Below are 25,715 nucleotides of genomic sequence, written 5' to 3'. Positions count from 1 at the left end.
ATTTTCTTGTTTCACTCTGCATAATGTGTATACTTCACAGGAAAAAAACTTACTCTTTTGTTTGACTGTCAGCTGCAATCCCACATTGAAATACTAGCATCTGCGGTAACTCAAATCAATGAGCCTGACAGCCTCTATGGGATTATTCAATCTCACAAGGTTTGTTGAAAATATATAAATGTTATTGCTCTGTGAATTAATGACTAGCTGTCTTGGTTTACCAAAATGAAAATGTCACATTGAGAGGATATACTTTTCAAAAGGTTTGATAATTGAAGTTGGATGCAAAGGAATGGTAGAATGATTAGGAATTGTTTGAACACCGAAAAACTTTTGCCTATATAAACTTCTTATTAACCAATAGGTTTCAATATCCCCTTAAAAGATTTATAATTAGAATCCCAAGTTATTGAGGTTTTTTGGGTATCAAGACTTCATCATACGTATCACGGATCTCATTTTTGTTGTGATGGAAGGAACATTTACGGGAATGGTTTCATATATGATTTTCGGATTCTTGATGTAGAATTTAGCCTAGAATATTAGGTCTTTGAATAAGCGATATAAAATTCGGATGAGAAGGCTCGTGAAGAGGACATTAGAACTATTTCTTCTGATAGTAGCCTCCACATGAAGTTCCCTGGAGAATCTTTCCTTTGTACCTCATTATTGGTCTGGTTAAAATAATAGCTGCCCCCTCAATATGATAATTTTGAGGAAATCTATTCACTCCACTTTCCATTTTTAGTCTATAGTATCATAACCCTGTATATCTTCTTAGAATATGCCTTTGAAATGAGACAATACCTTGATGTCGTAGCGAATTTATTTTAGTGTCATGGAACTACTCTGCAACTTTTCTAGGATGCGATTGCAATGAGATAGCCATGCAAATCAATCTTGAGAGGGAGAATAAATATCAACATGAGTGCCTCAGAAGCCTCTCTCTTGTGGATACACCAAGAGAATTTACGGCAATAACCTCCCTTAAAAGTAACCCTTCAATTTGGAGTCGTACTTGTATGATTAAATGATTAAAATCAAGGAATTGTTTAAAGTTAATTTATTGTCGATTTATTTTCTTAAACAACTGCTGAACCCGTATCTCAAATGTGAAAATAAGAAATCTCCTCGCCCTCTTATCTGGCAAAAGAGAACACTGATAGCTTCCATATTCCCCTAGCTTGCTGTTCGGCCGTGTCAGTATTCTTCATCTTTGGTTTTTGCAGCTCAGCTCTCAGATAACAATTTTTCAACATGAGGGAAATTGGAGTAAGGCGCTTGAATACTTGGATTTGCAAGCACGCTTTGAGCTAATGCCACAAATGAATGGCTCCACACACCCTTCTTCTGGGAATTCTCAGCAGCCAGCTCATGCATTTTTCTCTCAAACTGAACATGATACGACGCACAAGAAACCTTATAAAGGTTTAGTTAGGTCTTTACAGCAAATTGGCTGTACTCACGTGTTGGATGTATATTGTCAAGGGCTGACTACTCAGACGGGTCGGTTACAACACGATCTAGAATTTGCTGAGCTTCAGGTTTAAATAGATGAAGAGTGATAATCTACCCCATCTTTTATTCTACATCCTGGGTGGTAGTTTGTTCAATGGCTTTGCTTTTTTCTTGTTATGCAGTATGAAGCTGCTTGGCGTGCAGGAAATTGGGATTTTTGTTCATTGTATTCTTGTGGTGCTGCACCTGTTGCTCATCAACCTGGTGGACATCATTTCAATGAAAATTTGCATGGGTACTTCCTTGGATTTGAAATTTAATGAGAATTTAGTTGGTTCAATTTTAATTTTAACATTTGAAAATATCTGAAACTTCAATTTACTCTTTATTATAAATCTGAAGCTTCAGTATACTTGATGCGATGCTAGTGAGGCCACAAGCAAGGATACCAAGCAATATTGTGCTATTATTCACAAGAATCAGAAACTACAAGTTTGGTACCTCCATAAAATATGGAGAGAGAACACTTAGTTTTGTGTGTGTGTATATATCTTAGCACTCCGCTTAACCTAACGAGCTTAAAACAAGCCTAAACTAGCCCTATAAATAGGCTTCTAAGCATTTATGCGAGTGTTAACAAAACAATCTAAGTATAAGCCCACAAGGACGTAATTATAATATTACAATTGACCCAAAAAAATAAATAAAAATGTGCAGTCAAAATACAAGTAAATTACTTAAAATGACTCAATAACTCGTTCTTGGTCTTGATATCGGCTTACAGCCCAAAAAACTGCTTCTAATGCACAGGTTTGATTCTTCTAGGTTGCTTGAAAGCTAGGATCATGCTCACGTTAATACTGGACATTAATCCCTGGAAAATTTGCACACAAAATGCTTTCATGTAACCTTATGAGTCAAGAAATGGTCTAGATTGCTAGTAGCTTGCTAGAAAGTGGTTACTGGATCTAAATGTCATTTATTATATACTATCCATTGGAGTACAATGCTTGTTCACCAACTGAGTATGATGCTCTATATTCCAACTAAGTATTATGCTTATGCACCACATACTATCAAGGTTTGATGCTGAATGGATGCAAGTTCAAAAGTTGGGTTTTAATGCGTACATTATGTACTTTCTTTCCATTTGCTATTATTCCATTGCTCTGTTGTGTCTAACAAATTCCTCTAGTCAATTCCTTTTAATTTGCAAATTATGCATAATTTGTTGTGTGCTCTAAGACTCCGATAGAACTTATCTTTTGATGATCTTGTTCTTATATGTGTTGGAATTGGTATATTCAATTTCATCATTACGTACATAAAACCTATCTTAGGCTATCAATACGATAAACATTTTGCTTGAATTTGGAATCCTGTCGAGAATTGAATGATGCGGTTCTTTTTGCTCCAACACAGTTGTTTGAGAGCACTACAAGAAGGAGATTATGATGAATTCTATACAACGTTAAGGAACACGAAGCAGGTTGGTTTGCTTGCAGTACTCCCTGATAATTTTTGGGGTGCTAAAACCTGTTAGAATAACTAAGAGCTTTATCAGGATCTTCTGATGTCCATTTTCCATGCAAGCAAGGAGAGTACCGAATATATCTACTCGACGTTAGTGAAACTTCAGGTATGTAAAGTTCCAAGCAGCCATTTTTTCGCTGGATGTGTTTACAAGTGTAGGTAATCTCATGGATGTCCTTTTAAGGGAAATAGAAGTCTTTCTTAAGATGATAAAACAAGTATTTCTAGGGTCTATTAATTGCTTGATGATTTCTACACGAAATGCCTCCCAGATTTTTTATCATCTTGGAATGGCTTGGGATTTGCGTTGGAATTCATCCTGTGAAAAATTTGATTCATCTTCTGAGAGACAGAAACTGTTATCTGAACCTGTTGTCCCCTCCATGGATCAGGTATCTTGTTGAATTCTCGTCCTCAGTAAATGCATTGCTTGCATTACCATCATATATCAAGTGTTTGTCACATTTTGTATCCAAAATAAGGAAACTTCTATGTTTTAAGAACTTAACATCTATATTTCATGATGATGATGCTGTAAATATATATAATTTTCGATTGAAATCCCTGAACCAATCCTAGTTATGTTTGTTTGGTCACAAGTCAGATTCAATGTCTAATAGCATTGTACACCCTTATATTTGATTATCAAGTATATTCATTCACTCACCCTTGGTTTTAAATCCGAATATTGTAGTTGAAGACACTGCATAAGATATGGATCCGTATTTTCAAGCAAGCGGAGTTACACATGAATATGTTGGAACCTTTCATAGCATTCAGAAGAGTCTTACTTCAGGTTTTAAACTCCAGTGACAGTACTGCACATCATCTCTTGGAATCGGCATCAATTCTTCGGAAGGTATTCTTTTAAAAGTTGGTAATATGCCAGAGCTGACCTTGCTAAGATGATTTTTTGGTTGCTCATCTGTAGGGCTGTAGGACTTCTCAGGCTGCGGCAGCCTTGCATGAATTTAAATATCTTTGCTCAGGTTTGGGAGAAGAGTATTCTAACTTGTACTGGCTTGGAAGGGTACGTGTTAAAATCCGTCTTTTGTGCTCCACTAGTGTAAAATTTTCCTAGCTCTCAGCCTTTTTTGGCCCTTGTATCACCAATTACGCATTTGTACAATCAATATTCATTTGGTCCAAACACCTCTTGTCCCAAAATACTTTGTTCCCTGTATTTAGATTCTCGTTGTTTCTATTTCACCTTTAGGGCTCGGGATACTTTTATTAATTTAAGTTTATTTTCTCTTAATTGGACAAGAGTACTCAATGTGTGCTGGGTTGGAAGGGTATGCATTTCTCTTTGATATTCCATATCTCATGGAATGTGAAATCCATCTGCCGATTGTGTTCACTTCACTCTTGTAAATGCACCTTCGTATTCCTTTGTTGGGCCTTGGTATGGCTAGGATGAGAAAATAAATTCATTATATTTTCTGAATTTCATCAGTCGCTGTTGCAAGATTCCGTTCTCACCCTTATTTTGTCTGAATATCGCTGAAGTGTTTCTTTCTCAATATATGCATGATCTTGCATGTGGTCTGGAGTGTGGACATGCTTTCCCATTAAGTTATCACAGATCATAGATCCGTTGAATATAATTCTGTGGCACTTCTTTTTTTAGTCGTCGTTGGTTGTGGTCTGTGAATTTGCGGTATAGGGGTTTAGCTGCACCCTGCAACTCTCTCTCTCTCTCTCTCTCTCTCTCTCTCTCTCTCTCTCTCTCTCTCTCTCTCTCTCTCTCTCTCTCTAACATTCATGAACTTCTGATGAAAGCTTGAAGAAGCTAAGCTCCTTCGTGCCCAAGGTCAGCACGAAATGGCAATCAATCTCGCTGATCATATTTCACAAAATCGTCAATTGAAGGAAGATGCAGCAGATGTCTTTCGCTTAGTTGGAAAGTGGCTGGCAGAAACTCGATCAAGCAAGTGAGTTATCCATCATTATATTCCTTACCCTACAGGTTCTTTAATTATTGTTCATATACACATTTTGTCCTTTTGAATATACTGTTATTTCTAACATTGATGCTATTTTCACTCTGGTTGATGCTATATGTATCCCACTTTATAAATGAAATCATTTTTATTTGTGTGTGTAAAATAGAGCAAAAGTAATACAAATTGGAGTGCAAGTTCATTAGCCTATTTTTATTATATAATACTAGTTTCATAGTTTTTTTTTTCCTATTTTTATATATAATACTAGTTTCATAGATTTTTTTCTTAAAAATTTAGCAGCTGTTGAAATGAAAAAAAAATTATTTAATGAATCTCTTTTTAATTGTTTTGATAGTAAGTTTGCTGTTTACATTTCATAGTTTTTGTTATTCTTCCCTCGTTAGAGGATGATTAATTAACTTTGTATATTTTATGCTAGTGAATGTGATCATACTTGGTAATAATCTCTGTCTGATACAATTTGGATGAATTTCTTACTTGTGCTGTTTTCAATCATAAAATTTGGTCATTTTCATATTTAATCAAAACTTCAACCACAATTTTTTCAATTTGGTTAATTCTAAACTGTTCTAAACCGTGACTAAAAACCAATCCAAACCATTAGTTTGATTTGGTTCGGATTGGTTCAAGTTCTACTTACCTCTAGTACTGACTGCTTTTATGTTATTGATTATTGAGTATTCTGGGTTAAAAATTGTTGGATATCATCAAACTTTATTTGTGCGCGCCATAAGTTTACCAGAACTTTCAATTCGAGACATGGATTACTGAAATTCATGAACTAGCTAAAGTTGACGTTTCAATTATTGGATACACAAGTTGATCTTCGGATATATTAACAGTTAGTATGCATCTAAATTTTTTTATTTCGTAAATTGATAACTTTCATCATCGTCTGTGGTCGTGCTACAGCTCGAGGACTATATTGGAGAAGTACCTGAAACGTGCTGTTGTTCTAGCTGGAAATCACATTACCACTGAAAAGTTGTCAGCAGAAAAAAGGAGCCAGATGCATTTTAATCTCGCACACTATGCAGATGCTCTTTTTCGTAGTCACGAAGAGAGACTTAACTCCAATGAATGGCACGTAGCAATCCGTTTACGGAAACACAAGGTATATATAACAAGATAGCCAAAGAAAATGCACAAAATTTTACTTGAGGGAGCTGAAGGTTGGAGGAAGGGGTTTATTTTGCTCATTGGTGATTTCAATTGTAAATGTGTTGTTGTCTTGTTGAGATGCAGACAAAGGAGCTAGAAGCACTTCTTAAGCGTTTGAAGACGTCAAAAGTGAGTCCCTATGCTTGTATTTTCCTAAGATAAGTCACTCGCAGCTGCCACTGTCAATTAATTGTGAGGGGTATTATTTATTAGAGATGTTTGACGATGTGGATTTTAGGGAGATAAGATTGATTACTCATTAAAAATACAAGAGCTACAAAAGCAACTTTCAATGGACAAAGGGGAGGCAGAGAAATTGCAGGTATGATCAAGGGTGGACAGTTTTGCTGGAATTGGCATTATTTGTATGAGTTGACCCATTTCACATTGTTTTTATGCAATTGATGGGTGAAAATTCAGTAGCTTATCGAATACTTACTGTTCAACATCGATCTTTTCTTTTCATTATTTACGGTTATTTCTGCTTTGTCCCAGCATCATGTGTTTTATTTGGCTGTCAAAAAATGTATTTGGTTAACCGGCCTAAATCTCTTTTGTACTTTGCTGCACCTTTCCTATAGCTGATTTTGTTTTGATGCTACTGATCTTATTTCTACATGTTACATTTGCTACCCAGGAAGATAGGGACAAATTTCTCTCAACAGCAGTAGAGGGATACAAGCAATGTTTGATCATTGGTGACAAATATGATGTCCAAGTGGTATGTATTTACAATTGTGTTCATTTCATTTCAATCAGAGTAGAATTACAGTACTTAGTACATGAATTTGAAAATTCTCACTCACCAAACATGCCATAGATCACTACCCTGAAGTTAACTAGAATATAAGTGTTTGGGATCATTTTCCTGAGCCTTGGTACTGACTGATTTACAGGATTTCTTGAAACTTCATATGGGAACGAATTGAGTTTTTGCTTGTGTAGAAATACATATCCTCGTGAAGCAGTCTATTTTTTTTAATCACATTCCATTAGTTTTAAGCAGTAGGATGATAAAGCTATTGGGAGAATCAACTACCTTCCAATAGATCGATAATTCACCGATTTATGTGACGTTCTGAGAAAATTAGGGGGTCTGCATCATGTTGCAATGGTTATCTCTGTCAACATCCCTCATTTGAATTACGCATTGAAAATTTATATCCATGCTTACCACAGACTAATTATTGACTACTGGTAACAAAAGTCACTAGTGTAGAAGAGGATAATACGAGAAAAGGTTGTTAAAGCATGTGGCAATAACTAATTTGATCGCCTTCCTGATTAAAGGAAATTTTTTTCTGGTCGATATTATTTAGAAACATTACACACAGGATACAATGCTCAACTGTAGTAGTACCTGATAAACACTCTAGAATAACGCATATATATTTCCTCAAATATATACTTGAATTGTAGGCCATTGCATTCTTACTCCTAGAAAAGATGCTGTGGGAAAAAAATATCCATTTTAAAGATGAAGGTCTTATAATGGAATTAGAATAATTCAATTGCGAACAACTGGAGCATAAAATCGGCATGGATTTGAGTTGTTAGGATTGCCAAGAATCAGTTTCAGTCACGCTCGTGTGCTTCCCACCAACGTGGTTTAGGTTTCGACACAAAACAAGGTTGGTTAAGTTTAGGTGCAAAACATGTTTTAAACAAAAGGAATTTGGTTTATTCTTATGGCCTAGGAACTGTGAATAGATTCCTACCTCTGACTTTGTAACCAAGATCTTAATACAAGCAATGGCAAATGCATCGCATCTCAGAGTCAGCTGTTCGTCGTTTGGACAACAATTAATTACGTGCAGTTAAAAATTAAAATGTTGTTCATTAAAACATAGATCCTAGTTGCATGTTTGTTTTGCATAATATGGGTTCTTATTAGTACTTGAACTTGAACATATGGATTATGGATGCGTTGTGGCTTCAAAGTTGTAGTTGTCCTCTGATTGATTAAACACATTTATTGATTTAATGCTTATTATGGAACTAGTTAATTTTCATCACTTTCAGTTCCTTATAGTTTCTTAATTCTAAATATATATTTTTTCTATTAGTTGACATGTGTTTTTATTTTTTCAACTTTTAGGTGTTTCGACTTGTTTCCATGTGGTTCAGTCTTACAAACAAAGAGATAGCAATAGATAGCATGCTCAGCACCATCAAGGAGGTATTATGTTGATACCATGCTTTGGTTAATTGGGGCCATGGGAAATGATATGTTCCAGTAGCTCAGATCATCATCTTCTGGACAAAGTTATGCATTTGTTGTGTCCATATGCTTGCAGGTACAGTCTTACAAGTTTATTCCATTGGTTTACCAAATTGCTTCACGGATGGGTGGCAACAAAGATTCTTTGGCACCTAAAAATTTTCAGGTTAATTTATGATGCTCACTTTGTTTTTGCCGATGTTTATCCTTACTATGTAAATTTTGTCCTCTATTTATGTGTGATGAATCGTTGATGATTGCAGTTTGCGTTGGTTTCTCTTGTGAAGAAGATGGCACTTGACCATCCTTATCATACAATTTTTCAGGTATGAATTTTTTTGTTGCAGGAAGATAGTATCTTTAGTTACTAGAGATTGATGTTTGTTATTCATTATAATCCTTTCTGCTCCACTTCCACTGAGTAGTCATCGACTTTATATTACGTCCCTGTGGTTTAGATTTTTAATAAGAAAAATTATATACATGACCTTGGCATTTCTCTTCCTTCTGTTACTTATCAGCTGCTGGCTCTGGCAAATGGTGACCGGATCAAGGACAAACAGCGTAGTAGAAACTCATTTGTGGTGGATGTCGATAAAAAGGTTGCAGCAGAAGATCTCTTAAGGGAGCTATCTGCATACCATGGTGCTGTCATCAGCCAAGTAAACCCCTCATTTTTCTGATGTTTATCTTCATGGTTTATATTGTTTCCTCTCACTTTCTGGTTTCGCATTTTGTGTGCCTTAGATGAAACAAATGGTGGAGATTTACATTAAACTTGCTGAGTTGGAAACAAAAAGAGAGGTATTTGTCTGTCATTACTTTGCTCATTCATATTTCTGGTAATTATTTCTGTGCTTTACATCTTTGTTTTCTGGGTCTTTTTCTTCTTCCTGGGGTATCTTGAGTCAAATAATGGGTTTTTTTAGCTAATGGAAGGAATTTGTGAACAGGATACCAACAAAAAAGTTGCTCTACCGAGAGAACTCCGTAGCATTAGAGAACTCGAGCTCGTAAGACTTATCTTTTGGTTTCCTTCGTAGGTCTTAGTATCCGTACTTGACCAATCTTTTTGTTAAAGATACCTCTATATTACCATAGGGCTTACTTTATTTGTCATGGAGATGGTTAAGTAAGGCATCTGACTGCATGTTTCATTTCAGGTTCCTGTGGTAACATCTAATTTCCCTGTTGACCAAACTTGTCAATATCCTAAAGGGTTTTTCCCCCACTTCAGAGGGCTGGCTGATTCTGTCACGTGAGTAATTATCCCTCTGTTTGGTTTGGATCCTGAATTTGGATTAAGTAATCTTATGGAATTTTTTTTCTTTTGTGTGATTTCAAGGAAACTAGAAAAGGCTTTTAAGGTTATAATTAAGAGGATAATCTTTTCCTTTGAAATGAATTAATCTTTATTATATTTATAATTATTGATCATAGTGAAAAAGGTTATAATAAGAATATAGAACCCAAGTATTGTGAGTAAATAAGTGCAGTAAGCATAAGGCTCTCGTAAATACGATCTACCTGTCTTTTGACTTTCTGTTTTTGCACTCAAATATGCAGCATAATGAATGGCATAAATGCTCCGAAAGTGGTTGAGTGCCTAGGTTCTGATGGTATGAGATACAGACAACTGGCAAAATCTGGAAATGATGATTTGAGACAAGATGCTGTAAGCGTTCAGTCCATTTGTTATTCTTGTAAATCATACGGTATCCTTGGTAAAAGATGAACTACAATAGTTGTGGGTGGACACACTTTATTTTGAGGAGTTACAGCCAACGGTAAAATCTTAATTGAATTTAGCATACTTCCCAGAGTTTCAAGATTATCACATTGTTAGAGCAACCTGGTTTCATTTTCATGTCTTTCATGTACAGTTATCCTTGTTCAAAATAGAGATTACACAAATGAAAAGAAATTAAATGCGAAAGGGGCTGTCAATTGGTGATTTAACAGCAGTGCTTTGTGGAAAGTATGTTTTTGAAATTAATTGAGTGGTAACAATCTAGTGCATTTGGTCCAAGAGTGGTGATTTTTCATTTTTTTGTTTAAAGTTATTGTGCTTGTAGGCTCACTTTGACTTCCACGAATAGTTTTGTTGAGTTGCTTTCGACTTCTAGATTTCTTACATTTCGTGAAAACCAGCTGTCTGTTGTACCAGCCCAGCTTGGTTTATCCCTTTTTCTCTGCACAATCATGCTTGAAATGAATCTCTGTTATTCCTTTTTTCGTTTCATCCATTTTCCTTTTTAGTGGTGATATATTCTGTTTTTTTATATTTGCAAATACTCAATGGGTTTCATTATGTAATTTTTTAAAAATAATTCACAGGTGATGGAACAGTTTTTTGGTTTAGTCAACACTTTCTTGCAGAAAAATCGTGACACGTGGAAGAGGAGACTCATAATACGTACATACAAGGTAGTGTGATCATAAAAGCAAATTAATCAATGCTGCTTTCTTGAACTTTCTTTTCTAGAGCAAATTGTACTGTGTTAAAATTTTCATTTTGGTAATAGTTTTTTTTTACATAAAAGCAAATATACTGTTTTATGTGACAAGGTGATTCTTTGTCTCCTTTTTTGTTTAACTTGGTAGTGGATGTGTTTGGGAGGGTTGATTGATAAAGTTGAGGACATGAATTTAATGAGAGGGATCAAGGTTGGTAGAAATAGGATAAAGATATCTCATATTCAGTTTGCAGATGACCTTTTTCTTTGTTGAGGAAGAGAATCATATCAGATTTTTTGTGGAAGTTGTGAGGTCATTTTGCAACATGTCTGAGTTAAAAATCAATTGGGAAAAAAATGCTTTGTTGGGCATCCAATGTGAAGAAGGAAAAGTTGAACAATTAGCTTAGCAAATTGGATGTGGTAAGGAAAAGTGGCCGATTAAGTATGTGGGAGTTCCTTTAGGAGGAAATCCATTACAGGTCGTTTTGGGAACCTATTCTGACTAAGATGTCTAAAAGGTTGGCAAGTTGGAAGAGAGCATTTTTGTTAAGAGGGAGAAGGCTAACGTTGATTCCATAAGTTTTAAACGCATTGTTGATTTATTACGTCTCTTTTTAGGGTACCAAAAAGAATTAACGGATGCGATGGAGAAAATTTATGCACAGTCATTTGGTTGCCTGGAACATGTGTGCAAACCTAAAGACATAGGGGGATATTGGGTATTAGGAGTATTGTATTGACTTTTGAGAAACAAGACTATGTTGGGGAAATGGTGGTGGAGGTTTTATGTGGAAGATGGGAAGTTGTGGAAGAAGATCATAGTGAGTAAATACAAGCTACAAGAGAATGGTTGGGATGCGGGTTTAGCAAAAAATGTGACGTTCAGATGTCTATGGAAGTTTATATTGGGAAAATCATGTTGAGGAACAAAGCTATGTTGGGTAAATGGTGGTGGAGATTTTACGTCGAACAGGGGATGTTGAAGAAGGTAATAGTGAGTAAATATGGGTTAAATGAGAATGGGTGGGATGCGGGTTTAGCAAGAAGCGTCACATTTAGATGCTCATGGAAATTTATTTCTCGAATATACTCAGCTTTTCAGCAACTAGTTTCGACTAAGGTTAGACGAAGTAACAAGGCTAGATTTTGGGAAGATAGGTGGTGGGACGATTACTCCTTCAAAGAACTTTTTCCGGCCTTATTTCAGCTTTCAACGGTTCAAAACATGCTTATATCACACATTGTTCATTTTGACAATTTGACGTCTAATCAATCATGGGATTTGCATTTTAGAAGGGTCGTGAGAGATGAGCTGTTTCCGTTGACTGAGTTATTAGGTTTCTTAGATAGGACTAGGTTGGTTGAAGGGGTAGATGACTATCGAGTGTGTAGTGCGGATCCTTCTGGTATTTTCTCGGTAAAGTCCTTATTTGACTCGTTTTTTTCCATATACTCGCTTCACAGTTTATCCTTTTTTCAATGTTATATGGAAGGTTCCGCTTCCAACAAAGATTCAGGTATTTTCGTGGACGGCGATTCTGAGTAACCTACTGACCTCGGAGATGATGCAAAAAATCTGGCCCTCTATGGCTATGAGTCCCAATTGGTGTGTATTGTGTAAGAATGAAGCGGAAACGTAGGATCATGTGCTATGCATTCACGATCGGTTTGTGGACTAGTTATTTGAAAGAACTGGATTTGCTTTGGGTGGTGCCTAAGTCAACGACTGCTTTATTTGCTATGGAGCTAGGACAACTAACATATACGAGGGGAAGAATTTTTTGGGGAGTGGTGGTGCAAGGAATATGCTGGACAATATGGTTAGAAAGAAAACGAAGAATTTTTGAAGATAAGGAGGACAATAGAGAACTGTGCTAGGATAAGATCAAGACAAAAGTTGCATTGTGCATCGGCATTCATGATAAATTCAAGAACGTGACGATCTTAGATATTTTGAGATATTGGACTCATGTGTATCATTGTTACGGTTTTGATATTATGTAACTCGTGTTGTTAGTGGACAACTAGTCCACTGTTGTAACTAACTCTTATCATATAATTAATAAAACAATGCCTATGTCCTATTTTGCTCACTTTGACAATTCGTCGTCTGCCCATTCATGGAACTTGCATTTTCGAAGGGTTTTGAGGGATGAGGAGTTATCAGAGTCGACTGAGTTATTTGGTGAGTTAAATAGGAGATAAGATTGATTGAAGGGGTAGATGATATCCGAGTGTGGAGTGAGGATCTTTTTGGTCTTTTCTCAGTTTAATCCTTCTTTGCGTCATTATTTCCCCACTGTCGCTTTTCTGTATTTCTATGTTATTTGGAAGGTTTAGTTCCAACAAAGATCCAGGTATGCTCGTATACAATGATTTTGGATAAGTTGGATGATGCAAATTGCAAAAGAAGTGACCCTCATGTGCCCAAATTGGTTTGTTCTGTCGGAGTGAAAGGGAAACATATGACCATATGTTCATTCATTGTGCATTCACGAAGGGCTTGTGGGCTAGAGCTTTGAAAGAATTGGATTTGGTTTGGGTGGTGCTGAAGTCAACGAAAGATTTATTCGCTATGGATCTTGGACGACTGCTTGGCAACATGGGAAAAGTTTTTCGGCAAGCGGTGGTTCACGACATATGTTGGTCGGTGTGGTTAGAGAGAAATCGAAGAATTTTTGAAATTACAGAAGACCATAGTGTCGAGTGCGTGGATAAAATCAAAATCAAAATTGTTACGTGGATAGATGTTCATGAAGAATTTCAGAATGTTTCAATCTCAGATTTATTTAGAGATTGGACTTTTGTGTATCATTAGTAGGGTAACGATCTTATGTAGTTTTTGTTGACGTGGATCACTAGTCCACTTATTGTTATTAACATTTTTTAAGATTTTAATAAATTATCGTTTCTTATAAAAAAAATTAAAATAAAGCAAAACACGATTTTCTATTAGTTGAATAGCCATAGTTCTTGTTATGTCTAGTTGTAAGATGCTCAAGTCCTAAAAGATTTCCTTTCCTTAGAATCCTTTGAAATAAGTTTGGCGATGTTCCTTTATGTTCTGTTCCTTTATATTTTCTAAATATTTAAATATCTGCATTAGTTTTCTATGTGGTCAGCTATTGAGCACGTGAACAGAAACTCTAAGTTCATTTGCTATGATGACACAGGTAGTTCCTTTTACACCCAGTGCTGGTGTTCTGGAATGGGTGAATGGAACTGTCCCACTGGGTGAATATCTTATAGGAAGGTTAATGAAACTATAATCGCCTTAAAACAACCATTTGATTTCTGCGTGATTATCTGCATGATGAATACATTTATTTCTCCTATCCAGCTCCAGAAATGGTGGAGCCCATGGCCGCTATGGGGTAGGAGATTGGACATTTCTCAAATGCAGGCAGCACGTGACTGCAGTATGTGTCACGTTTCTTTAAATTCTTGTTATTTTCCTTTTCCAATGGCATAATTTGCATGCTTTTACCGTTATGTATCTTGTTTGTTTCTAAGTAAAGTCATGTCAGACGGGGATATGGTACACTTTAGCACTAAAGACTTGCTAAGTCAACTCGGGTACTCCCCTTCATCTTCATATATAAGTCATAAGGTAAAATGCATGATGAACTGTTGCCACTTGGGGTGGTGGGTGGATAAAAAGTAGAACTGTGATAATCAGTTGAAACAGAGTAATTTGTAATCTAGCATTTTATGTTTTTGTTCATGATTTGACTAAGGGAAAGTACCTTCCTCTTTTCTATGTTGCATGGCAAACCATTAGTATTTTCAGATTCTAGAAGCAACCTATTTTTTAAAAATTTTGATGTAAATGGTTAACATCTTTCCCATTGATGTATTACTGGGGTATACCAACCTCTACTTTCTTCTTTTAAAAATTAGTTAACCCTTTTGAATTCCTTAAAATTCAGAGCCTCTCCCTTAGGCCTAGTATCAGTTTTGTGGTTCTTTTTTTTAAATGTGATTGTTTTGAGTCAGTGTTTCATGGCTTTGACTTCATATTCGTGTACATGCTTTCTTTTTATTAAAAAATTACTATTGGGGGAAGAGGGTGCTGCCAATGTGAAAAAAGGTTCAGTTATATTTGCATGACATATTACCCACATGAAACCCCCTTGGAGACCTTGCAAAAATGCTGATGGGAATTTATAAATTGAAAATTCTAGAACTTTCATATCCGTGAAAGTTTCTCGGTAAAACTTTTAAAACGTGTTAGAAATAAATTTACCTTTAAATCTTGAAGCTGTTGATAAACGAAGCCGAAATGAGTCATTATTGTGTTTGTCAATGTACAAAAGTGGTGATTAAATGAGCTAGACTAGCAGATCTAATCATGATCTAGTTTGATGTATCATGTCATTGTTTTTTCTCTTGCCTTAGATAACATGTCACGAGGAAACCATAAATTTCATTAAAACCTTGGTATGATGATAGATAACCTTAACGTGGTTTCCACTCTTCAATCGGTTCTGTGATAGTTGGAGGCTATTTTGGTTGTGCATTGAAGGAAAAGTTGGGGATCCATGGTTCTGATAAAAAATGCTTATAATGAAATTCACTATCATTATGTGAATGTGATGTGGGAATCAATCCAAGCTTTGTCATAACCTAATAACGTAATGCATCACTTTCCCTCTTCAGCCTGTTCTATTTCAAGTGGCAAGTGTTTTGATTCTACTTAGAGAAAATAAAAAAGCTGATCCATATTTTTCATCAAGAAAAATTGCTTAAATAGGCTGTGATGTTCTTTAATAAAGTTGATGTTATTTTTATTCCATAATTTTACTTCGGATTGCAAACTAAAGTTGTGGGAAATAAACTCTAGCTCTTGTCATACTCTGATGATGCCATGCATTACCTTGATGGCTGTTATTTGAATTTGCTTCAAACATTAAAACTTGGTGTGCATTGAGGAATGTTTGTTCATTGATAGAATATATGGAACATATATGTTATTTATTATTTATTTGCAGGAAAATAATAAGTCCAGGGCCTTCCTGGAAGTCTGCAAGAATTTTAGGTATGTGCTTTTTTGCCATGTCACCTTGTTATGAAGCAGCTGAATTTTCCACGAATGATTTATAATCCGCAGGCCAGTCATGCATTACTTCTTCTTGGAGAGATTTAGGCATCCTGCTGATTGGTTTGATAAGAGACTTGCGTATACAAGAAGTGTCGCCGCTAGTTCAATGGTCTGTTTGTTCTTTTGACTTGGCCTGACATTTCAATTATCAACTCTGTACACGAAGTCACAACATTATGCTGTTTCGTCCCCCACTAAGAGAAAATACCCACATAGTTTGTTTGGCCTTGAATTATTATGTTGTTATATTATTTTCAAATTAGCTATAATTACTCATTTTTATATAGGTGGGTTACATTGTTGGACTAGGGGATCGGCATTCCATGAATGTCCTAATCGATCAATCTAGTGCAGAAGTTGTTCATATAGATCTCGGTGTTGCATTTGAGCAAGGCCTGATGCTGAAAACACCTGAACGAGTTGGTTTTAATTTGAAAGTTTTAATCGTCACTTAGTTTTTTGTTTTCCTTGACTACTGATGGCCTTAACTGTACCCAGGTACCATTTAGACTCACGAGGGATATCATAGATGGTATGGGTGTTACCGGGGTGGAAGGAGTTTTTAGAAGATGCTGTGAGGAAGCTCTCTCTGTCATGCGAACAAACAAAGAAGCGTTGCTCACAATTATTGAGGTATAGTTAATCACATCCTATGCTAAATGCAATGAGAAACCTAGCTATTTTAGTGTAATAATGTGGTAATTTGCAGGTTTTCATCCACGATCCTTTATATAAATGGGCTTTATCGCCTCTAAAGGCTATGCAGCGCCAAAAGGTATACATGTTACTTTTTTTTCGTCTGTACTTAAATTTGAACGTAATCTTAGTACATTTTAAGCCTTTATGTAGTAGAATCATTGTGATGGAATCTATCAAGAGACGGAAAATATATATATTTAAGTCAAATCAAAAATGTCCTCACTGAGACATTTTTTTTGTAGGACTTGTGATGTTCCTTGTACAATCAGATGACATATCTTCCCTTTTGCTCTAAATACTTTTGTGTAGATAGGTGGTTTGTTGGATTAGAGGGTTTGTTGGATTAGAGGGGTCGTTTACAAATTATATTTTGGGTAAGTTCATTATAGTCTAGGTGATCATATTTTTTAGGTATGTGACCATGTGAGCTTATTTCTTGATTTCTAAATCCTGAATCGTTTGTCACTGGGTCGGTATGCATTCTCAACATATGGATGAGCTAACATTCTCAAACATATGGATGAGCTAACATTTTTTTGCACCCTTATCAGGATATCGACGATGATTTAGATGCCAACTTGGAGGATTCAGATGAAGATGAGTATGAAGGGAATAAAGATGCAGCTAGAGCCTTATTGCGTGTAAAACAGAAGCTAGATGGGTACGAGGATGGCGAAATGAGAAGTGTTCATGGGCAGGTAACATGTCCACAAAATGACACTCTTTATCATGTCTCTAAATCTTGAATTGAGCATGTTAGATAGATAATGGCATTTTAAACCTTCCATCAACTTTTAAAGCAGCGCTTGTGAGAACTATTGACAAATTGTGGTGATTTAAAAAAAAAAAAAATTAAGCAGACACTGTTGGTTTAGAATGGAGCTTGTAAGATAATTAAAATGAGCCATGTTTCTGTAGGACCTAGTGAAGATCGGATCTCCTGCTGTTGGGATCGGTTAGGGGGATCACCGTTGAGCAACAATAGCTCGGTTCTTGAAATATTGAACACCGATGAATTAAATCGAGTTTGGTTAAAAACCAAGCGGAAGATACTCGAAATAATCCTTCGTAAAAACCGATTAAATATTTTGTAAACCATTTAAAATATATGCAAGTTGAATGAGTAAAAATATTCAGTTGAAGCATTTTATCAAACACTTGGTATGCAATATTTTGGTATTTGAAGAACACATAAAATGCTTCAACAATGCATCCTTTAAAAACTACGAAAATGATAAAGATTTCAACATTCCTACGTCACCCCTTCTTCCCCTTGGGAACGATTCACTAGAAGACTTTGATTTATACAACACTTTGTACAAACCCATTCAGCTAGGACTTACCCACTGCCTAAACTGAACTCCTAGCACTCAAGATTGTAGGCAGCACCTCACAATCAACATATTGTTTAATGTCTCATATGCAAAGACTACATACACAAGTTTTACGTCTTTGTGCAAGACTCACTCAACTAATCTTTGAACTTCAACTCTCTTGTATATGTGTGAGTGATTGTGTGTAAGTAATTTTCTTTTACAGTTTTCATCTCAAATGTATCCTCACACAAGGGCTTGTGCTCTCAACTAGCTGATTTCTTCATGCTAACTGCTCATGTTTTGAATCCACTTCCAAAGCTCTTGTTTGATCTTCAAGATGTTGTATTTATAAGCCCCAACAATGATATATACGTTAGACACAAGAATATGACCGTTTGAAAAGTTTCTGTACTGTTTCCGAGATTACAATGGTCAAATTCAGTTTGTGCAAAATTCAGTTTCAGCTTGCTTCTTGTGTTTGCAACTTCACACTTGAGTAAATATGTTAGAAACACAATAACAAGTTTTGTTAACATCAAAATCAAGATTGCGAACTTGAAAAGTTCCAACTGCTCCTCGCCTCCACCCAGCCTCTTCCACTAATTAAAAATGTTTTTCTTTGAGCTAAAAATAGGCTTCTTCTGTGGAGGAACAGAAAAACGTTAGGATTAATCATCAGTGTTGGTTTTAGTGTTTTGTCCTCATTGAATTTCTATGAAAAATCATATCCTCTCCCCCCATCCCTCTCTGACAATTTCTTTACTTAAGGAAGGATGTTTTCGACATATTGTCTTTCTATCTTCTAATCATTTCTGGAAATATACTCTCAGGAACTTGATTTCACCTTAACTCATGGTTTTATCAGTCCTATATCCACTTCGTTTTGTAAGCTTGAATTATCTTTTCCTTTGGATCATGTTGTCAAGAATTTTGTGAGTCGTCCTTTTCATTCTACATATGTTTAAATCAATACACTTGTGGAGTTTCGAAACATTGATCATGCAACTTTAATTTAATTACTGCATGAATCAATGACTAATCCAAGCCTGTAAAGATTCAATCAACTACAATGGCATGAGTTTCAGAACTGAAAACATCAACTCACAGAAATCAAACAATATTCATGATCTAAAAAACCTGGACTCTGTTGAATGACATAATACTGTATGTTTTGTAGGTTCAACAACTTATACAAGATGCGATTGACCCTGATCGATTATGCCATATGTTCCCTGGCTGGGGAGCTTGGCTATGACAAGTCAATAGCTGTTGGAGGCAATCCAGCACCATCACACAATTTTGTATGTAGCTCAGCTCCTCCGTCGTTGTTTGGAGGTCGAAATGTTTATAAATACAGCGATGTACATGAATCGAGATGAACTTTACTTTCTTATTTTTCTGAGGTTTTAATGCATTTGAGCTGTAATAGCAATTTTGATCAAATATTCCTTGGGATTCCATGTAAAGATGTGAAGTGGGTTAGTTTGTGTGGAAAATAGGTTCATGGCAAGCTTACTGTAATCATTACGTGATTTCAAAATGGATGCTTCAAATAATATATAATAATATAATTCTTCCATTCAAATGTGTCCGTATGTAATTGAAAATTTGTGATTGTAGAATCGTAAGCTGTGCGAATTTTTTGCACTGTGTATCAGGGTTGCAATTTTCATCCCTAGAAAAATATTGGATCTTTTTGCTACATTGCAGAAGATTCAAAGATCAAGTGATTTTTTTATTGGAAAAAAAAAATGTCCGTTTTGAATTTGAAAATTTTCAGATGTTTTGTTTTATTTAACATATGAGAACTTTTACGCTATGATATAATTACCTACGTCCACGTTTCCACAAAATTCTGTTTAAACCAAGAATTTACTTTGAAAATCCATAAAAAAAAAATAATGAATTTATTATTAAAAATTTTGAAACTTGCTTTAAATTTGGGTTCTACAATTTTTCTCGTTCAAAGACCTTAAATATCAAATTATATTATGATTAATATATGAAAAGTGTTAGTTATAACGTAGAGAGAGAAATTATTTTCTTGCTTACAACTGATGTATAACAAAGCTCAAATTGATTGATTAATATTATTAGAAATATATTTTATTCCTATTATCGTAATTGTGTTTACTTTTTGTTCAAAAATTTGTATAATTGTTTTATGTTTTTAAACATAATGATTTTATTTTAATATGACTAAAGAAAACCATCGAATGTTTATTGTGAAAATAATTATTTTTAATTAAATACATAAAATTAACTCAACAAATAGTGAAACTTAATTTCGAAATAAAATTATAAATATCTCGTATAAAAATTTGTGGAAAAGATGTTTTATATAAAATGAAAATTACTTGGGGTTTTTTACATGAATTTTTTTTTAATAATCAGTACTTTCTTATAAATTTTATTTAACCTTGCAAATTAAATACTTCAGGTCACCCGCTCCCCGTGGTCGCTATGCATTCTCTTTCATTTTCCACTCATTCTTTCAATCAACTCCACTCACTCAAGATTTTCCGCCATTTTCAACCGTTAATTTTCTCCCTTCTTTGAAGTTGAGCAACTGAAAGCTGGAGATTTTCATATATGCTTAGATATTAATAATACAGGCGATCGAGTGCATGCAGTGATGTCTCCATCACCGAGTTTTAACAGCTTTTCCAATAGTAATTTAGCAGAAATCGCTGCTCGGGTCGTCGAAGAATTCTGGGTCGCAGATGGTGTGTTTGAAGGATCCAACGGAGCAGATATCTCAGAATCTGCAAAGAAAGATGGTGTCGAACAGGACGGAGAATTCGAGTTCGCGCCAGTGAAGTGGGGGAATTCTGAAGCACCACATTCCACAGTTTCAGCCGATCAAATCTTCCACGATGGTAAGATCCTTCCCCTTTACCCGACTGTTAACAGCAACAGGGCCCCAATGAATTCGGGTTCTCAGAAGGGTGCGAATATCGGGCCTCCTATAAGGAAGCTATTTGCTGAAGAAAGGGAAACATTCACAGCCACGTCTTCTAGCTCGTCGTCGGATGTGGACAAACTAGACGGTGTCCCGGCGGATACATACTGCGTTTGGCGGCCAAAGGCGGCGGCGGATGGGGGGTGGAAGAGGAGTAGCTTCCCCGGCTCTCTCTCTAAGAAATGGAAGTTGAAGGATTTTCTGCAGAGGAGCTTCAGTGTTGGCAGCAGGGATGGTCTCGTCTTGTCATCTCCCAGCAACAGAGGGAGATCAAAGGGAGAAGAAGTGACAATCAAAGAATCCCTTGTTGGCCGTAAAAATAGCCGTAAGGAGGAGGGTCTCGTGTTCTTATCTCCCAGCAATAGCGGCAGAAAAAATGTGAGCAGTAACGTTAAACGGCCGCCGGCAGCTTCTGGTAAACCCACACCGCCGCCATACAACAGAGGCAGCGGCGAGATGCGGCGGTCGTACTTGCCTTACAGGCAGCATCAAGTGGGCTTCTTTGCTTACATGAATGGTTTGGGTAAGAATTTGCACCCTTTTTAAGATTATTATTCTATATTTCATCTTTATTTTTTCTTGGATAAACCTGTTTTTATCCCTTTCATCTTTATTGTACATATATTTGTAATATTTTTTTCAATTTTAAAGTTGATCATCGAGATTGAATATATTAAAGTAACCAGGTTGATTTTAAATTATTTTATTTTATAAGGTCATTTGTATGAACTATTTATTATCAATATAAAATTAAGAGCAAAAATTTTTGTGAGACGGTTTCACGGGTCGTATTTGTGAGACGGATCTCTTATTTGGGTCATCAATGCAAAAGTATTACTTGTTTTTGTTAAGAGTATTACTTTTTATTGTGAATATCGGTAGGATTGACCCGTTCGTCTCACAAGAGATCTAATCAAAATCAAGTATAATTCTATGGCTATGTGTGGCCACACGATTCGTATTTGAATGTAAACCATCAATCGCGCCGAACTCAAATATAAATCAGTTATATCTTGAGTTTTGAAATTATCTTCGGTCATTCTCAAAGAATAATGTGAAATATATGAAATCTTAGAAAAGGATATATTATTAGATTTTTCATTGAAAATTTAACGCAAGGATCGTTTTGTTTTAGAGATAGCAGACACTTCTTAGTCTGTACTTACGACATAATCAAACGGATAGGTACACCATAATTTTAAATGTATTTCATTTTACAAAATGTTGGTCCATACTGTTATATATACTTTTAGTTTGGGAGATAGATTTGTTACCATTGAATTTTGAATCGAAATTTCGTTCTAAACTTATGATCTTGCTAATCGGTCAACTTTTTTTCAGATTAATCATTGTTGCACATCTAAACAATTAATCAGAGTTTTTTTTTTTTTTTTTTACCAAATCACTTTGTGAAATATCGAAAATATGCATTTCTCACATGTGAAAATTAAACATGTATTATACACCTTAACATTTTATAAAAATCGAATCTGACGAGCCGAAATATTTTGATAATATTTCATAGAACAATAATCAAAATGACTATCAGACAAAATAGTTAAAAAAAAAATCAATTTTTTACGAGTCATATTCAATCTTGCAAGACTATTTCGGATGTTATCTAAGATAATCAGATGCTGCAAAATCGAGCCGGACGACAAAGATACAACAATCGGTAGCGTCCAATTAACATAGATAATGTACTAACTAGTCTAGACGACCTGAAGTATGACTCGAAAAAATTGAATTTTCTTTCAAATTGTTTTGTCCGTTGATTATTTTGATCAATAATCTATGAAATATTAACAAAATACTACAGCTCGCCAGATTTCAAGATGATGTAGTGGCTAGAGGATTTCCATTCAATTTTTATAAAATGTTAAAGTCTAGAATGTTTATTTAATTTTCATAAAAAAAAGTGTGTATTTTCGACATTTAAGGATTGTGCGGTAAAAAAGAGAGATATCTGAAATTCTTACTTTGTGTCCAGTGATTGTACTCGCGCAGCTTTCAAATACAAATGCTACAACGCTTGACAAAAACTTGTGAGTCCTAATTATTCCCTAGCCTAGCCTAGCCTAAAGGAAACAAAATAAATAAATATTTCAGACCTTTTTGAAATTAAATCTCTATATTATAAATAAAACGTACTGTCGCCTAAAGAAACATCGAAACTTGTGGTGGATAAATCAAGTGTTTAATTTGTTTTTTTTATTATTATTTTAAGGCTATTCAAGAATTTAACTCTACCTCTTCTGTTTAAATCTTGTTGGGAAAATTCATCCCAAATTCTTTTCCCAAACTATAAATTATGCAATTTCTCAGTTTTAATATCTTCAATTTACTTCTTATAAACTATACTCGACCAACCATTTTAATTATTATTTTTTGGTTATCTTACTGAATTTCATGCCTTTCTACTAAAATACTGAATTTCATGCCTTTCTACTAAAATAATGTATCTACCTCAATCATACATTTTCTTCAAACAAATGATGATTGGGTTGGTAAATGGAATCACCTTCACTCTAGTAATATGCTCTTAACATTTCAATATTGTGTAAGTTTACTCTGACCTGAAAATTTCATACCAACCATTTTAACACTAAGAAAAAAAATTGTAATTATATATTGTGTCATGGAAGTCACATATATCCACAATGTTGTGATATTGTCCACTTTGAACTTAAGCTCTCATGCATTTTCTTTTGAACTTTACCTGAAAGACATCATATCAATGGAAATATTCTTTCATCTTATTAACTCGTGATCTTCTCTTTATATTTCCAATACAAGACTTTGTTTGTATGCCGAACGATATATATAGTTTTGATACGTTGTCCACCAGTTATGTCTATTTTTGTGTCCACCACAGAAATGAAACTCACATATCAGATATACAATTTTCACATGTTTCATCACATCTAATATATGAGTGTCACATCAATAACGAGCACGTACAAATCATCATTATATGCGACCCCTCTCGTGAGACTTGTATAGTTGTATCAGAATGATAAGATTAAAGCTTATAAAATAGAGGACTGGGATTGAAACAATTATAAAATACGGATAGAATAATTTTCAAATAGAAAATTGGAACCAAATACGTTTAAAATCATCATTGCAATGCATTTTTTTTTCTTTTTGAATGAAATAATTGCATCGTATTTAAATTAAATGAACGTATATATAAAATATATTGACTTTTCCAAATTTGACATTTGGCTCAAATAAAATTAAATGACTATTAATGATGCTATCTACTTACGTTGATCTTTTTGTTTTGTTTCATTAGCTCATAAACAAAAGCGCGTGTGTGTTAATTATTAATTTAATAAAATTAAAAAGCACAGAGATTCTGTATTCTAAATAAAAACAATCAATATTTTAAAATTTTATTTTACTAAAAAATTATAAAATAAACTAACTAAAAAGAAGAAAGGGTCACCTAAAAGTTTTTCAAAAGGGTGCAAGAACATAGCAGCACCGAGGAAAATTGCAGTTTATGAAATTAATTTGTGATTAGGAAGCCAACCTTTATTAATTAGTGTTGAAAATCACAGCCATTGTTATGTGGAAGACCTACCATGAATTCAAAAACTATTTACTCGAAATTAATATTTATATAATATAAATGTGTAAGTCGATCTGTTTAACGAACAATACTGTCTAAACTCGAATACCATGTTAAAATACAATCAATCTTATCTCGAAATCGCATGTTCCGGAAATTCAAGTCTTGAAAATTGATATGTTTAAGTTGTGCTTTAAAATGAAACCCCTGTCATATTTTTCCAAGTCAATTGAGTTTATGGAAAGACTATTGCAAATTTGAACTGCTACCATATGTTTATCATATTCAAAATCAGAGCATTGACTTTTGTTTAAAGTTTAGTTGTCTTTTCAGTGATAAAATGACACTAAGTGAATTTTTTATTGTAATTTTTAGACAAATGACATGCCACGAACCTAATAAATAATATCATAGTAAACTGGCTCTGTGATTATATACTAATTTTTATGGGTATTGATTACATTTTTAATTTAATTTAAGCACATAAAATTTGGCTGAAAACACAAGAACAGCTACTGTATAACCAACCCCAACTAATATATGATTATTTCATGTATGTGATGGGAGCAACAAATTGGGTCCAATTTTTTTAATATAAAGTTATATTTTTTTTCCTTTTTTACAAAATCATATTAAATCTTTTGTGAGAGGGTAGGATTCAGTCTTACGAATCTTTATCGGTGAGACGAGTCAACCCTACCGATATTCACAATAAAATATAATATTTTTTCATAAATGATCCAAATAAGATATTCGTCTCACAAAATATGACTCATGAGACCGTATCACATAAATTTTTGCCTTTATGAGATGCTTACAAACGTGAGAGGTGGTACATCATTGTCTTTGCTAAATAATTTTTTCGGGTAATTTTCATATATATATTTTGAGAAGAAATAAGTAGAAAAGTAGAAAATTAAGTTCAACCCATATGGAAATTTTGGAAAATGGAAAAAATGAAAATAACCAAGATTTGCTATTTTTATATAACAATTATTAGTGCTGATTAAGTATCTTGAAGATAATTACAATTTTTATGTAAATGGAATCAAGTGATTTGGATCCATTGGACTCTCGTTTTACAATCATGGCCCGATACTGGGCTTGGAGAAGGGCCCAATATCATAGTGGTCTGAGCTTGTCGTAGCCCATCACAATTCGTCAGCCAAGCTCAGCCCACTTGAAATCCCATCCAAGGCCTACCTTCTGCAACATAAACCACCAACTAAAACTCACAATTGCCAAGTATCCCTTGGTTTAG

The 25,715-nt window shown here is 34.8% G+C and overlaps 2 protein-coding genes across 51 annotated transcripts in view; both read left to right on the top strand.

The window, feature by feature from the left end:
• Positions 1-19,494, top strand: part of LOC140829354 (serine/threonine-protein kinase ATM) — a 52,119-nt gene extending 32,625 nt beyond the window's left edge. For all 50 annotated transcript variants that reach the window (XM_073192498.1, XM_073192511.1, XM_073192478.1 and 47 more), the window contains 31 exons: positions 73-159; positions 1,230-1,544; positions 1,641-1,753; positions 2,881-2,947; positions 3,023-3,097; positions 3,264-3,383; positions 3,686-3,850; positions 3,923-4,021; positions 4,774-4,925; positions 5,871-6,072; positions 6,204-6,248; positions 6,358-6,441; positions 6,757-6,840; positions 8,218-8,298; positions 8,417-8,506; positions 8,604-8,666; positions 8,862-9,002; positions 9,088-9,144; positions 9,294-9,353; positions 9,504-9,598; positions 9,907-10,015; positions 10,678-10,767; positions 13,973-14,052; positions 14,140-14,218; positions 15,791-15,837; positions 15,910-16,009; positions 16,188-16,319; positions 16,399-16,533; positions 16,610-16,675; positions 17,151-17,297; positions 19,093-19,494. In XM_073192498.1, the coding sequence (XP_073048599.1) occupies positions 73-159; positions 1,230-1,544; positions 1,641-1,753; positions 2,881-2,947; positions 3,023-3,097; positions 3,264-3,383; positions 3,686-3,850; positions 3,923-4,021; positions 4,774-4,925; positions 5,871-6,072; positions 6,204-6,248; positions 6,358-6,441; positions 6,757-6,840; positions 8,218-8,298; positions 8,417-8,506; positions 8,604-8,666; positions 8,862-9,002; positions 9,088-9,144; positions 9,294-9,353; positions 9,504-9,598; positions 9,907-10,015; positions 10,678-10,767; positions 13,973-14,052; positions 14,140-14,218; positions 15,791-15,837; positions 15,910-16,009; positions 16,188-16,319; positions 16,399-16,533; positions 16,610-16,675; positions 17,151-17,297; positions 19,093-19,170 (3,258 nt within the window). In that variant the 3' untranslated portion in view covers positions 19,171-19,494. The remainder of the gene's footprint in view (positions 1-72; positions 160-1,229; positions 1,545-1,640; positions 1,754-2,880; positions 2,948-3,022; positions 3,098-3,263; positions 3,384-3,685; positions 3,851-3,922; positions 4,022-4,773; positions 4,926-5,870; positions 6,073-6,203; positions 6,249-6,357; positions 6,442-6,756; positions 6,841-8,217; positions 8,299-8,416; positions 8,507-8,603; positions 8,667-8,861; positions 9,003-9,087; positions 9,145-9,293; positions 9,354-9,503; positions 9,599-9,906; positions 10,016-10,677; positions 10,768-13,972; positions 14,053-14,139; positions 14,219-15,790; positions 15,838-15,909; positions 16,010-16,187; positions 16,320-16,398; positions 16,534-16,609; positions 16,676-17,150; positions 17,298-19,092) is intronic.
• Positions 19,495-20,381: 887 nt separating this feature from the next.
• LOC140829975 (uncharacterized) lies at positions 20,382-21,548 on the top strand. The gene has a single exon (XM_073193256.1). The coding sequence runs from the start codon at positions 20,551-20,553 to the stop codon at positions 21,421-21,423; it is 873 nt and encodes a 290-aa protein (XP_073049357.1). The 5' UTR covers positions 20,382-20,550; the 3' UTR covers positions 21,424-21,548.
• Positions 21,549-25,715: the final 4,167 nt, after the last annotated feature.

This window comes from Primulina eburnea, chromosome 4, assembly GCF_022965805.1.
Source record: "Primulina eburnea isolate SZY01 chromosome 4, ASM2296580v1, whole genome shotgun sequence".
Lineage (NCBI taxonomy): Eukaryota > Viridiplantae > Streptophyta > Magnoliopsida > Lamiales > Gesneriaceae > Primulina > Primulina eburnea.
The sequence above is the reverse complement of the archived record's forward strand: the minus strand, read 5'-3'. Positions and strand labels throughout refer to the sequence as shown.